Source organism: Colossoma macropomum, unplaced genomic scaffold (genome assembly GCF_904425465.1).
Source record: "Colossoma macropomum unplaced genomic scaffold, Colossoma_macropomum, whole genome shotgun sequence".
Classification (NCBI taxonomy): Eukaryota; Metazoa; Chordata; class Actinopteri; order Characiformes; family Serrasalmidae; genus Colossoma; species Colossoma macropomum.
The window spans coordinates 957,061-971,871 of record NW_023495267.1 but is presented as its reverse complement, the minus strand read 5'-3'; the positions used below and the strand labels follow the sequence as shown (position 1 = coordinate 971,871).

General features: G+C 37.7%; 1 protein-coding gene across 15 annotated transcripts in view; it reads left to right on the top strand.

The window, feature by feature from the left end:
- plekha7a (pleckstrin homology domain containing, family A member 7a) overlaps positions 1-14,811 on the top strand; it is a 98,824-nt gene that overhangs the window by 53,738 nt on the left and 30,275 nt on the right. For 14 of the 15 annotated variants that reach the window (XM_036561684.1, XM_036561685.1, XM_036561683.1 and 11 more), the window contains one exon: positions 10,629-10,740. In XM_036561684.1, coding sequence (XP_036417577.1) covers positions 10,629-10,740 — 112 coding nt within the window. Of the gene's footprint in view, positions 1-10,442; positions 10,530-10,628; positions 10,741-14,811 lie in introns of those variants that run through there. The other variant, XM_036561697.1, reaches the window with a different exon arrangement.

Below are 14,811 nucleotides of genomic sequence, written 5' to 3'. Positions count from 1 at the left end.
CTACCCTAAGAACATGACATGACAAAGTGTAAGTGTGTGGTAATTCAGGCTTAATTTGTAATGGGATTGGATCAGAATAGTTTCATTTTTCCCCTTTTATATTTGATTTATGATTTTCTGCTAATATCAGCTCAGTATTGATACCTGGTATTGAATCAGTGCCATATCTACGCAATCTGTTACCAAATATGTCTTGTTTTTTTTTTGTACTTCTCTGTTTGTAGAATGGCTTTCCTGTTTTATTGTCTTTTGCTGATTTGCTATAGACTTTTAATTGCAAACTAGGCAAGACAGAATAAGCTGGGCAACAAGGACAGACATGGGTCATTCATTGTTGTGAGAATTAGCTTAATTGCAGTGTGCCCACCTACGTGCAACAGGCTGTTTTTCCATTTCATTGCTTGAAGCTTTTACCTTGCAACATTTGCACCAGACAACAAACAGATAATGTTTTAGTTGTGAAATGATTTTTTAGATCGTGGCGACATTAGTACTGGATGGAGTAAGCATCATGGTTGAATTATATTTTAGCAATGGATGTCCATTTTTGCCTCAGGAGCAAACTTAGCTGCTGAGCTCCAGATAGCCTTGATTTACAATCAACAGTGAGACCAGGAGATACAGATGAATGACTGAAATCAGCCATTTGGGGAAGAGTAGTGTGTTTTGTACCGAATCAGTAATTTTCTTCTAGCTATGGCAACATGAAATTTACTGCCTTCCCCAATGTCACTGTTCCTAATTCCACATTAAAAATGTACCAAATCCACACATTACCAGAGCTCCCATAGCTGAGGATTTTTCCATGACTATTAGATATGGACACAGTATGGACATAAAATGTGATGATAGATAAAGCTGTTGGATATCACACTGACAATATGAAAAGTATTATTAAAATAGTGTGCCTCTGACTGGATGTATCGCAGGTACCAGCTTTTTTTTGGCTGTTAAAACAAAAATTACATTTAGCTAAAAAGTTACAGAAAAGTTACAACGCGTTTCTATAATTTAATTATGTCGTTTTAGTGTTGCGCATGTGAGGTCATTTAATCCTTTCTGTCGTTAGCGATGTATTTATTGTGGAAACTCAAATCAAGATAACTAAAAAAATATTATTTATTGTGCAGCTCTAATGACCAGTGTGAGAAGCTGTAATAGGAGAGGGCTAAACACAAATAAGTGAACACTACAAATACCATTAACACAGCTCCTTTTCCTAAGTAGAGTTTGAGGTATGTGATCAAGAAAGGTGGTCAAGGACCTGTGGGCTGGAAGATACAGGCTGTTAGGAGTACACTTGGCCACATGCAGTCTCCAACACGGTTGTATATGCGAACACAAAAGACAAGAGGTTAAGTTAAAGGTGGTCACTCACTACTCATCTATGCAGGCTAACTTAGGCGCTTTTGCATTCTGTTAAGTCAGAGCTTCAGGTGACGCTCATTAATGCTCTCTGGTCATGTATGATACAGCGGTGGCTTTGGCATGACCTGTAAGTGTCCTTCTGGGGATGGTGGATCTGGCTACCATCACACCAGTGTTCAGAAGGTCTACATACATATTACGAGGCCTATAGTGTAGCCCAGTTGTGAGAGGTACAGTTTATAAGGCACAGTTTATAAGGCACAGTGAAACAGCGGGACTGTTTAAGAGGGGACATCAAAGCTCTTGCAGGATGATTTGAGAATGTTGTGATGTGAGAAAAGGACTTGTTTCTGCCAATTTCGAAACTGCCCTAGCAGACACGGGGCCATAGCCTAAGCTAGTGCACTGGATCTGGATGCTTTCATTAATGTGGGACTGAGTGAATGGTCAGTAGATTCTGTCCCACTCAACTTTAAGTTGCAATGTCAATTTTTTGCATTGAATATACCGGCCATTTCTCACTGAAATCCAGATATAGCCATGTGTCAGCCACACGTGCCAGCAATGTTTAGTGAAGTTAAGCCTAACTTCATATGATTAACAATGCTAGCATAATGCTAATTTACATTATCATTGCTATAGGGTTGTCCAGTGTTATGTTAGCACAAAGCTAACCATGGATTACTATAGACTGTTTCAGACAGACGTCATTAGGATGCACATGGGGGACCCGTGGGGATATAATGTTTATTAATTGAATGTAATCAAGTAAGAACGAATCATATAGTGTAAGCATAGTTTACACTATATTTTGCATATAATTTGAGTAGAAATATAACTGGTCTGCCTGTGCTAGGTGGAGAGAGACCTCTGGATGCTCTCACCCCCAGCTCTCTCTCTCTCTTTCTCTCTCTCTCTCACACACACACACACAGTTGTTTTTTAATCCTAAGATCTTGTGTTTTTCCAACAGTCAGTCAGATTGTGGGAGGTGATGCTCTCTTGTGTTGAGTCAAGAGGCTTTGAGGTGCCCAAGGTCAGTGACTAATAGTAGCCAACAGTGCATGCAGAACATGATCTTCACAGTTTAATCAAAAGGCACCGTTCTTGGCGGCTTCCTTTTCTTTATGCTAGTTGGAGCTGAGGTTGACATTTCTTTTCACAATAAATAAATAAGGACAATGCATTGCATTTAAATGACTCTCTGTCTGCCAGATAAAGAGAAATGAAGTAGAAGTAGAAGTAGTAGACCCCGTATTTGAAGCCAGTGCAAGATTCAAACATTTAATGCAAAATTGTTCATTCAGCATAAGGAGACATTTAAACCTTATATTTTTTTGTCCTTTTTGGATGCAGTCATTGATTTTACATCTTTTTTTAAAGAGCTGCAGTGACAGTCTGTAAGATACTTAAAGTTTGGATGTAACAGTCTTGGGTTTGATATTATTTTCTAATCTGTTTTTATGATTTCCTAGATCATGTTTTAGTTTAACAGAGCTCTAATCACATGCTGCACTGATTGTCCGGTTTGAGAAAAATAACCATTTTATTTCTGAACTAAAGATTCCAAAATACGCTCTTGTGCAGAGTCATCATCTCATAAAACAGTGCAACTGAGCTATAAACAGTACAAAACTGCCTTATATTTATGTAGCTTATATAGCCCATTTTCAACTTCCTAAAACAGCAACATCAAATTGTTACAATCACATTAAAAATATCTACATTAATTATAACTACTGTTTCAGTTGTTCATGTTTTATGGTTTCCATGGAAGAGAGCAAATAAGAGGCCCTTGGAAAATACAATAGAACATATCAGCAATATTTCAAATACTATAAAGTACTAATAATGATACACTGTTTTGAACATGCGTTTTCCCCCCATTTTCAGTACTTCACTGAAAGTGATTCAGAGATAAAGGAACATTTCAGTGAAGGAGCAAGTTCACACAGTTTTCCAGTCAGCCTAAATGCAGTCGTACAGCCAACATGTTTGGTGTCCTGATTTGCTTTTTTTTAGTTTTGTGTATTTGCTTTAGATCTTTATGTATTTGCTACAAATGTCATTAAAGTAAGTAATATCATCTTTAAATAAACAGTTTAGTAGAATAGCATAGATAGACTGTATTTACTAATTTCAAGGTTCAAAGTGGGACTGTGGTATCATCTGCACAAATTCTAGCTCTTCGTTATAATTCTTCCTTCACACTAGTTGTAATATACCACTAGTGCAAATGATATCACCCAGTGGGCAGTTTGTTAGCACAATGATTTGTCAGCTTCCCTGGTCAAGTGAATTATTTTGTTATTTTCGAGTTTGGAACCTGAATTAAGGAACATTCTGCAATTAAAATCTTGAAATAAAGAGTTCTGGAATGTAACACCACAGGAAAATCCTTGGGTAGTCTTGTACATTACCATTGAATGCCTAGTGATCTTGAATCATGTAATCTGCGACTTTTGGCCATGGACCATCAAACTGTACCTCTTACCTCCAAACGGGGAATTTGTGGTAAGCATCATAATTTTTTATATAATTTTGTTGAGATTTTTGTTTACTGTTGCTATTGGCAGCTCAAGCATTACTCAGTGCTTTAAAGTGTTCAGTCAAAATGTAGCTTTTTTGCATGACTCTGAAAAACACTAGCTGGAAGGTATGTAGTTTGATATTCTCAAATCCAGTGCTGTCCAATCTTTGGCTACATCTTTGTGCTTTATGTTTGCTCTAATACAACATGCAGGGTTGCTGGATTTTGCTTTATGCTTTAAGGTGTGTAGTCAAGTTGTAGATTCTCTGTAAGACCCTGAAATTCACTAGCTAGGTGTCCAGCATAATATTCTGAATACTTGAAGTTTGGATGTAACAATTTTAGGTTTGATATGATTTTCTAATCTGTTTTTATAATTTCCTAGATCAAAATCAAATGTTTTAGTTTAACAGAGCTCTAATCACATGCTGCACCGATTGTCATTGTTTCAGAAAAATAACCATTTTATTTCTGAACAGAAGATTCCAAAATACGTTCTTGTGCAGAGTGGTCATGTCATAAAACAGTGCAATGACAACTTTGCACAGCATGATATTCTGAAATTTACTGCTGTACCATCTTCAGCCACATTTTTATTGAGCTAATTAAAGGAAGTTGTTGGTTTGTGTTTTAAGGTGTGCAATCAGAATGTAGCTTTGCTGTGTGACTCTGAAACAGAGGTGGGCAGGATGCCGATATTTCATTGTTAGTGTGATAAATATTTATTGTGATGAACAACAGGCTTCTCTGAGCATACTGTGGGTATTGTCTGCACTTAAAGAACACTGACTAGCTGCATGTTTAGTTGTAAATAGAACATAAATAGTCTTATTTAATTGGATTAAGTGTGGCATGTTATGTGAAATGAATGAAAATCGTACTTACAGTTTTGAAGGCTTCACTTGTGTCTGTATGTCAAAAGATTGTGATACATATTATGAAAATGTCTTAAAGTATCGTGATATATTTTTGGCCATATCACCCACCCTATCCCTGCAGCTCATTTATGATGAAAATGTGGTCCTTAAATTCATTATCAGATATCTTGTTGATTTTGTGGTACACTTGTGTAGCATTTTTGCTATAGCAAGTGTTACTTGACTGTGTCTGCGTTGTGAATTCAAACAGCCTTGCCTTTTGTTGTCTTCAGTGGAATCTACTATATTGCGCTAAGGAGAAATGTGGTTCTGGTTGTCCAGTTGCCCCCATGGTGATGTTTAGGTTGTTTTTATGGATCATAGTTATACACTGTTCCGAACCACATCAGCAAGTGTGTGTAGTGTTTCTTACGAGCTGGATGCATTTTGCGCGGTCTGAGAGAAGTGCATGGGCAGGTATTTCCAGGAAAGATTTTGGGCAACATAGACTTTCATTACTAATGTTACATTTCGCAACATAAGCCTCATGGCTCCATTGCAAATAGAAAGAGAAAAAGGCTAACTTCATTTACCAAACATGCCTTGGCTGATTGGCTGCATTTGTAGTGATGGAGAAATGATATGAATTAGAGTTTATATTATAGTTTATATTATATATTATAGTTATAGCTCATAAATTGATTATGCTTGCGGCCTGGCATTTTGACTCTTCTTTCTAAATGGTTCTTCACTGAGTCGTCGGAGAAGAGATTTCACAAGTGATGACCTATTTGGCTGGGAGTCCACAGCTCATCACGGCTCTGTGACAGATCAATCTGTCTTGCTCTGTAAAAAGGTAACTTTTAGTAAGGTTTTCAGGATGTAAATAACAGAAAATGGAGATAAATGCATATACGCATAGTCTGCCAGCAGAACACTGGAAATACATCAGCCAAATATGAAAACTGTATTTTCATATGTCACCATTATAACATACGTTTTGTGTTCTTTTGTTTTATTAAAATGTGACATCCTTTAGACAGTTTACAATGGAAAAGAATGAGGGTTCTCATAATTCCAGAGATTTGCAGATGCGTGAGCTGCCTATTGAGAGATTATTGAAGAGAGCAATTGTGATTGAGGACACCACACTGTAAATTAGTAATGTACAGAGCAGATTCCACTGTTGCTGAAACGTGATGTGTGTAATCTGTCTAGAGTATATCTAGATGATATCAAAAAGTAATTAGCACGATACTTTCTTATTAAAGGCTAGAGGTTTGGCTTTTTTTCTGCACGTTTGAAATTAGATAATGGGGGCGGGGACAGGTCATGTAATATCCAATTAATTAACATGTATAGCTTAATGTTAAGACCAAGAAGGAAAAAAAAATATCTTTACTTTCATTTGCTTTCAAAACATAGAATACAGAGTTGAATTAAGATTGGTAGCTAGGTCAATATTTATATTTATTATTAATTATTATTATTAATAAAGTTGTTCTATTGTTATGTATTATTGAGGAATTGAGTTTCCTATTAAAGCAGTAAGCCCTGAGACACTGTGCATTACTGTGATATTATCACAGGGAAGGGAATTTTAAGAACACCCTTCCCGTGAAACAAGCACAGTAACGCATGGCCTCAAGTGGCTTATTGCTTTTATAAAATGGCGGCCATCATAAAATTTGATAAAATACACAATTTTTCAGGAAATTATTTATTATTAATAATAATCGACTTCAACAAGTATTCCGACAAAATTGTAACTGTTAGTTCCTTTAGTGTATGGTACCGTTGCCAAGCAGCCATAGACCGCTGAATGAGGAGAACGTTTAGTTGCCCATCGCTGTATGTTGCGGTCATTTAATGGATTTTTTTACTTTTTCTTGTATAACAATGAACATTTGATAACACAGCACTGTTAATGCAAAAAGCTTTATAAGTACTTTTTGGTCACCAAATTATCACTGCGAGTCTTATTTAGCACCAATCCAGCGGCACCCCTCTTATTACGCTGGAGCTGAATCTCAAATAGCTCCCTGCGTAGTGCACTACGTAGGAATTTCAGTACTGGATCCTGCACCCCAATGGTGCAAAATAAAGATAAGAAATAGTCATTTGGGATTCAGCCACATCCATACTCGACAAACGATGCACTTTTTGGCTGTAGAGGCCAGAATTTCTAAACTTTCATAGCTAGCACACTATTTAGGTATTACAGAGCCGTTTGGGATTCAGCCTGGGTTTGACGCCACTTCTGACTGAAACATGAACATTTGAAGCATGTAATCCATTCAGGTGACATTTTTAGACTTTATTATGTCGTTTTACAGTTAATCACCGTAAGTACTTTAATTCAAGCCTGTGATATTAATGGTGGAGCTGTTTAGGCTGTTGGCTATCTTTTAGCCTGTTAGTTAGCTGAAGAACATAAGTTGCCAGCCGCTCGGTTTTCAATTTGGATGTTGAAGTATCTTTAAGAGTTACTGGATATATAGATAATTGTGTAACCATGGGAAGCCACAACAAATTCACAGTTGCACCTGGAGTAGCATACTGGCACCTGGAATGATTAAACAATACAGTACATGTGCACATCCCTAGTCCGGATCTATTACTCTACTTTAATTATAATTTCCTAAAAATACACAGATTAAGGGGAAAAAATAAATACATAAAATATATTAAAAACTATTTAGAATTGAACACATGTAAACGCCATAGTTTGCACCATGCTTGCATTCACTGCTAGTAGCTAACTTAGCTGTGAAAGCTTCATTACCATTGAACAAGTTTCTGTTTACCAGGAGTGATAATGAGAATTTTATTGAAAAGCCTTGTGGAAGTCTATATAAGGTCTTTTTTGTGAAAGTTTAGAAGCAGGCTTTTCACAAACAAAAATATTAAAAAACTTAAATATAAATTTAAATATAAATATAAATTTACTCATAAATTTAATGAGTCAGTATAAATTAATAAATTCCACGTGTATTTGCATATTTGATTAGCAAATCAATCAGTTCTTCATGAATTTAGATATTGATAACACAAACACATGAAGCAGTTTCATTGCTGAATTCTTTAGGTTTACAGTACTGAAATTTAAGCTCTCCTCTTCTATAATGGGGTACTCTACACCAGTACATGATAATGGTATAATATGCTAAATATTGGTAATTTAGCAAAGTAGCATTTATGTTGCTCTTGGTTTGATATGCCTTTCTGTAATGAAAATGTTAAAAAGCGCATTAAAATATTTTGAAAACTTCTCATGTGACTGTTTGTATAAACGTGACAGATAGATGCAAGATCAAGGCTGCTTCTCAGAATGCAAAGAAGTCTCAAGGCCGCATGTGGAACCGTCTTTGGAAGGAATTCATCTGTACTTACAACAGTTTTTCAGAGTTGTGCTTTTTAAACAAGTGTAAACATGATGTCTAATCTTTAAAATTAGTGCTGTAACTGTCCTTCATTTTTCTGATTTTTCCTGTTCCCCTGTCTGCCATTTATTTAGTTATTTATTTAGTATACGAGGGATTCTCTGTGCTAACTCTCCGCTATAATAGAGTATTTCCAGCACTCTGTAAATTGCTTTGGCCCATGTGTGACCTTTCAATTAGATTGAGAAATGAAGCCAAGACTGTCTGGCCTATTAGTCGTGGACGATCTGTTAGTGACAGAGGGCCCAGGCCTTTTGTCAAACTGCCAGCGCATCATTCAATATTGAAACACCTTTAACCTGAGACCCTGCCAAGTCACTGCTGGAGGCACAGTCATTGCAGCTGTCCAAATGGCATTTAAATATGATAGTAACCATTCAGGTTTTTACTTGTACTATATACCTATACCAGTTTATATTTGGATGTGTTGTGAATGGGACCATGATATAGATTTACACAAAAGTTCAATATTAACTAGGGATGCACATCAAAATTGTAATCATATTGGTATCAGCTGATAGTTGCTTAAAATGATCGATATTAGACAGATGTTTAGATTTAATGTGTATTTCAAACTGATATTTGAAGACTCTTTTATTCATTGTACTCTGGTAAAGCAGAACGTAAGAGGAATTAGGAAGATTTTCCATGCCAGCATTCCAGGCAGTTACTAGTAATAAAAGGAATAGGTTTGCACTGAATTTAACTACTTTCACTCCACATCGCTGCCCTGACTGTTCTCGTAAGTCTCAAAGTGAGTGTTAAGGATGTGTTTCATTGCTGAAGAGAATAATATATACTGTCAGGAGGAAACCCAGTCGATGCATTTACATTTACATCATTTAGCAGATGCTCTTATCCAGAGCGACTTACAAAAAGTGCTTTGTCTATCCAGAGAAAGAATCTTCGCTAGCTACCAATAGGTTAGAGAGAAAGCCAGTCCTAAACTCAGATACTACTAGAATCAGAAGGTCATTGACACCTAGTGAAAATTGACACCTAGTGAAAAGGTACAGAGTTAAACACTCAACAGTGCAATACAATACAATACATAAGTGCTGTACAATACATTACAATCAATACTTAATTTAGTGCTCATTTAAGTGCTGAATAAACAGGTGTGTCTTCAGTCTGCGTTTGAAGACAGCGAGAGACTCTGCTGTACGGACAGCCAGTGGGAGTTCATTCCACCACCTGGGTGCCAGCACAGAGAACAGTCTAGATGCTTGCCTTCCGCGCGCTTTGAAGGATGGCGGGTCAAGCCGAGCTGTACTCGAAGCTCGAAGGGCTCGTGGTACAGTTCGAGATTTGACCATTGCCATCAAGTAGGGAGGGGCTGGTCCATTTTTGGCTTTGTAGGCAAGCATAAGGGTTTTAAATCTGATGCGTGCAGCTACAGGAAGCCAGTGAAGGGAGCGCAGCAGTGGGGTGACGTGGCTGAACTTTGGGAGATTGAAGATGAGTCTTGCAGCTGCATTCTGGATGAGTTGCAGAGGCCTGATGGCCTGCATCGGAAGACCAGCCAAGAGCGAGTTGCAGTAGTCAAGCCTTGAGATGACAAGAGACTGCACTAGCACCTGGGTGGCCTCTCGAGAGAGAAAGGGTCGGATCCTCCGGATGTTGAACAGGAGAAATCTGCATGACGGAGTTAGGTTCGCAATGTGAGTCGAGAACGATAACTGGCGATCCAGAACCACACCAAGACTTCTTGCCTCTGCTGACGGGACACTCAGAGAGTTCTCAAATGAGATGGCAAGATCATGATGAGGACCTGTAGTTGCAGGGATGAATAGCAGATCAGTCTTACTGTCTTGCAGTGTACTGCAGAATCCCTCTTTACTAGGCTCCTCTTCTGACCGTGCTAGGAACCCTTTGTGATTCCTTCCCAGTTGTTATGTTTTTTTTTTCTTTTTGGGCGCCTTTTCCTTGTAATAACCTTAGGTGAGACATAGTGAAGTGTGACTTTTTCCCTGGAAAACTATTCTTGCTTCGTTTGAGAGGTGTATATTTCCACTGTGCTGTAATGTTGCATGTGAAGAACACCTTCCTGTTTTCTCGCATACATGTTATGCATTCCTTCTTCTATTAGTATGTCTTTCTAAGTAAGATCCACATATCATTTTGGCACATCCTGGTATGAAACAGGCATGCTTGGTATGGTTCATATGATCTCTCTTGCAGGGGGTTGGGGCATGATGTGTTTGGAATGTGTGTGTGTGTGTGTGTGTGTGTGTGTGGGAGAGAGAGAGAATGAAAAGCAGGCAACGAAAGGCTGCCTTACACACCTGTCCTTTTCCTGCTCACAGATTGCCAGCAGCCACTTTTTAGATGGTAGCACAATGTAGACCTGTTTAACCTACACAAAAATACTCTACGACAAGTGAAACGTCTCTGATCTCGTCCATTCTCTGCTGTGCTTTTCTTCTACAGGCCGAGTGGACGCATGCCCAAACCACAGGCAACCCTCCGGCCCTCCAGCACAGTCAGTGAAGCCTCCACCACAGTCACTTCTTCTACGCTGGACACCACACCAGTCTTTAAGGTTAGTACATTTCTTTCTGCTCTTTGTCAGTGCCACTGCTGGCTGGTGTTCTGAACTGCATTTCTTTCTTAATCTTTCACTGTGGATAGACTCAGTAACAGGGCTACAGTAATGGCCCATCTGTGTTTCCTTTAATATAATTAACGTAAATGTAGCCACAGGCACTTATAGTTAGCATGGTCCTATGACTTAAAAGTGGTTAATGGGTGACATTTGCCATTACTGTGGTGCAGGCATTTTAACAGGCTGGTGAACAGCCTCGCAAGTGTGCATTCTGTGATTGCTGACTCATGGATAGGAAAAGGGGTGATGAATGGCCCAGGACAGCATGGCCGGCAGAGAGTTGAAAGTTCCATTACTGGCAATACACTGTACTGCTCACACATAGCCCATTTAATTAAACATCACCAAAAGGGTGAAACCTAGAAGTATATACTGTGAAAAGCCTTGATGAGGATGTATCTGGTGTGCTGAAGGAAGCTGAAAGGAGGATTTTCAGTAGAATGATGGCTATTCTGGTTAAAGGTTTGTGGTTGCTCTGATTGAAACTGGCCAGAAACAAATGGCTATCAATTATATTAGCAATCCTTTATTATGTTTATTTCTATATTTATATTATTTTAATAATTAATCAAGTAATCAGAATTTTTAAAAAGGCCAAAGAAAAAAATGGACTTTACAATAACAAGCCTAGTCTCCACTAGTTTGTAGAATCCCTACAAAAAAGGATGTTTCTGGGTCAGAAATCTGATTAGCTGAGCTGCATTCGAAGCTATTACAAAATAAAATATATAAAATACACACACTTACAAGCACAGACATCAATTGTATTCTGTATTAATGCCCCAAAATATTAAAAAGTGGTACTTGTGTAGAATGTGGTACTGATAGGTAAGGCCAGGCATAACCATGCATATGAAGTAAAGACCCGAAACTGTATTAAACATACCCTACAATCCTTGGCCAGGAGTCCAAGAGAGCACAATTGGCCTCGCTCTCTGGGTGGGTTGGATGCCCCTCACTAACCAATCGCTCACCGCGATGCTAGTCAGCACAGGCGTCTGTTAGATGACATAACAGATCTGGCGGTTGGTGCTTTCCTCCGAGCGCGTTCAGCTGTCCGATGACGTTGCGTGAGCGGCAGTTAGAAAAGATGCGGTGGCTGGTTTCAGAGGTCTCGGAGGAAGCCTGTGTTAGCCTTCACCCTCCTAGCATTGGTAGTATTGTGTGATTGGGGGAGTCCTAACTAGTGGGTGGAATTGGAGACAACTAAATTGGGGAGAAAATTAGGGAAAAACAAAAAAAATAAAAAATACCCCACAAAGAATAAGAGCCCAGTTTTGTTTGAACTGAGGGAGTGATAACTATATTATTTTTTGATTATATGACCAAACACTAAATGAAGTGAGTGGAATGTAACATGATGGGCTACTGAAAATTCTGTATTCTAAAAATCTAATGTTATGTTTGCCACTCCTTATTAGCCCAAGTAAAACCAAATGTAAATACCATGTCCAGGCCTAACTTTGACCTAATGTATCTCAGTAGCTCTCTAAAGCCACCCCCATCTTCCATGCTCTTCTCTAATTTTACCTCACACTGCCGTGCATTGCACTTTCTCTCTGAGATCATAGACAAAAATTTGTTTGACGTATTGCTTGTGGATGTTTGTTCTGATATATTACATTGCTGTAGTTGCGTTATAGTCCTCTTGAATAGTAGTCCCATACCACCATTTTAGTTTTTCATTTTTTAGTACACGTGCCGCTGTTGTCGGAAGAAAACCTTGTATCACCAAAATCAAAACTTTACAGGAGAAGGAAAAAACCTACTTTACTTTTAATGTAAGCAATGAACCAGACATTTTTTCAAGTCATTTTACGTAATTTCTTCTGGTCCATTCATCATGAAATTTACATATAATGTAAAGGGTAACAGGTATAATTGGTAATTATGTAAAAAACTGAAAAGCGTCAAAAATGGAGAAATGGTTTTGTATCTTTATAACAGCGATATATAGCATAACCAAGTGTCTGTTGCTCCCTCATGCATACAATTCAAAAACGTTCCTCAATTTGAACAATAAAGTCAAACAGGAACTGTTGTTTATTGGAAATTTTCTAAAATTAATGTTTTAACTGTTAGCATTGGTTGAACAATTCTAATTATTCAGTTAACGGTTGGTTAATCATTTACATCCCTAACGCATAATCTTTCAGAGATTTAAAATACTTATCAGGAAAAAAAAACCTAGGGCACCTTTAAAAAAGATTTGTTTGTTTCTTACTGTACGGCAAGTAAGTAGGAGACTTTAAAATATGGATTTTTGTCATGCAGATTACCAAATAATCAAAATGATTGTGACTCACGCAGTGTGTCCAGTGGTCTTTAAATTTGCTTTATAGGTAACTGAGGTCTCTGGGCTGATTTCCTTGAGATCACTTAAGCATATTCTGTCCTCTGAGTCACACCAAAAGGAAATGACTTCCTGTGAGTGTCCCTTCCAGTCTCTGACTGTATGACAACAAACTACCAGTGTCATTGCGCTTTTGAAATGCAGTTGCTGAACACATTCTTACACTGCAGGTGGAAGGAAGACTTGGTCATGATTTATAATCTGGAAACACTAGAAAAGCCTTTTCTGATCCTCTGTCCTTTCTGATCAAAACAATTACTGCCTGAGTTATCCACGTTCTTCACTTTTTCAGGTCAACTGTGCCACCTATTCATTTTGCCAACGCTGAGAATGTGTTTGTGTGACCAATCAGCTTATGATGTTACAGAGGAACCCCTCCTGTGCGCTGAAATTATGCTGTATGTTTTACAGTTAAACTGTTAAAGCTAAGCCTCTGCAACCCTGAAACAGTATATTTACATTTTTCAAGCCCTCTGAAGCCCTCTGTTTATCATATGAATGTTTGAGTGTTCGTTAGTGACGCTGTATTACACCTTTGTCAAGGACCCTTTTTGCTCAAATGCACCTTTTCCTCAAAAAAAAGTGTAAAGATAATAATTATCACAAATAAAATGCATGTAGTATGACATGCAGATGTTGTAAAAGCATCTCATTAATAACTAACAGTATTTCCTTTCTGTCACCCAGATACAACCGAAGTTTTGATAATTTGTTGTTTAATATTTCCTCTGATTAGAAAAGCAGGAAAAAAGGATCTCCAGTGGATTGACATGAGCAAGTCAGCTTTGATGGGAGCCCCTTGCAGAATGTTCTCCATGCGTGGTTAGTTTGCGGTTCTGGTAATTAGTTTGTTTACTCCCCTGAGTTGAGAAAGCATTCTCAAGGCAGCTAGCAACAAAACAAAAAAAAAAGAAGTGCACAGACTTTCTCTGTTTCTTTGGAGCCTGGTGTTTGATCTGCTTTTGCTCGACTGGAACTGTCAGATGAATCTTAATTTTAATAATTCACTTTTTTGCACTTTTTTATATGTTGACATGTATGTATATGATGCCTGGAACTGGTTTGCTTTTTTAGAAGCCTTGACAAGAGACCACAAATCTGTTACTGTTATGTAACTACTTACAATGTCTGCACTGATTCTGTTTAACTCATAAAATTTCAATTTTATTGTTGGGAGAGATGCATGAATATTTGTTTCACTCATAAAAATAAAATGTTGTGCAATTCAAATATGTACTATATGTTATTAACCCAAGTGATATAGCTAAACAGTATTATTTAGTTAAATTTACCATTTATTGAAGCAAATTACATTTCACAGGCCTAGCACAACACTAAGGCGAAAAACACTGAAACAGCTGTGCAAGCTTAAAATAAAGCATAGGATATTCAAGTGGTTTTATGATCTTTTTAGTTTAGCTAGATACAGTTATAAAATTGTAATAATAAATGCTAATATTAAATTATACATTGATTTTGCAACATCACTGTTTCACAGTCATACATTATTTAGTGTCGTGCGTCAATTTGCGCAGCCTTATCAGTTTATAAATGGTTCCTTTTGCTATTTGAACTGGACCCACTTTACACACTTTACACACTGAACATAATGCATATGTTGCATATACATAAAAGGACGACACAAACGCAAAATA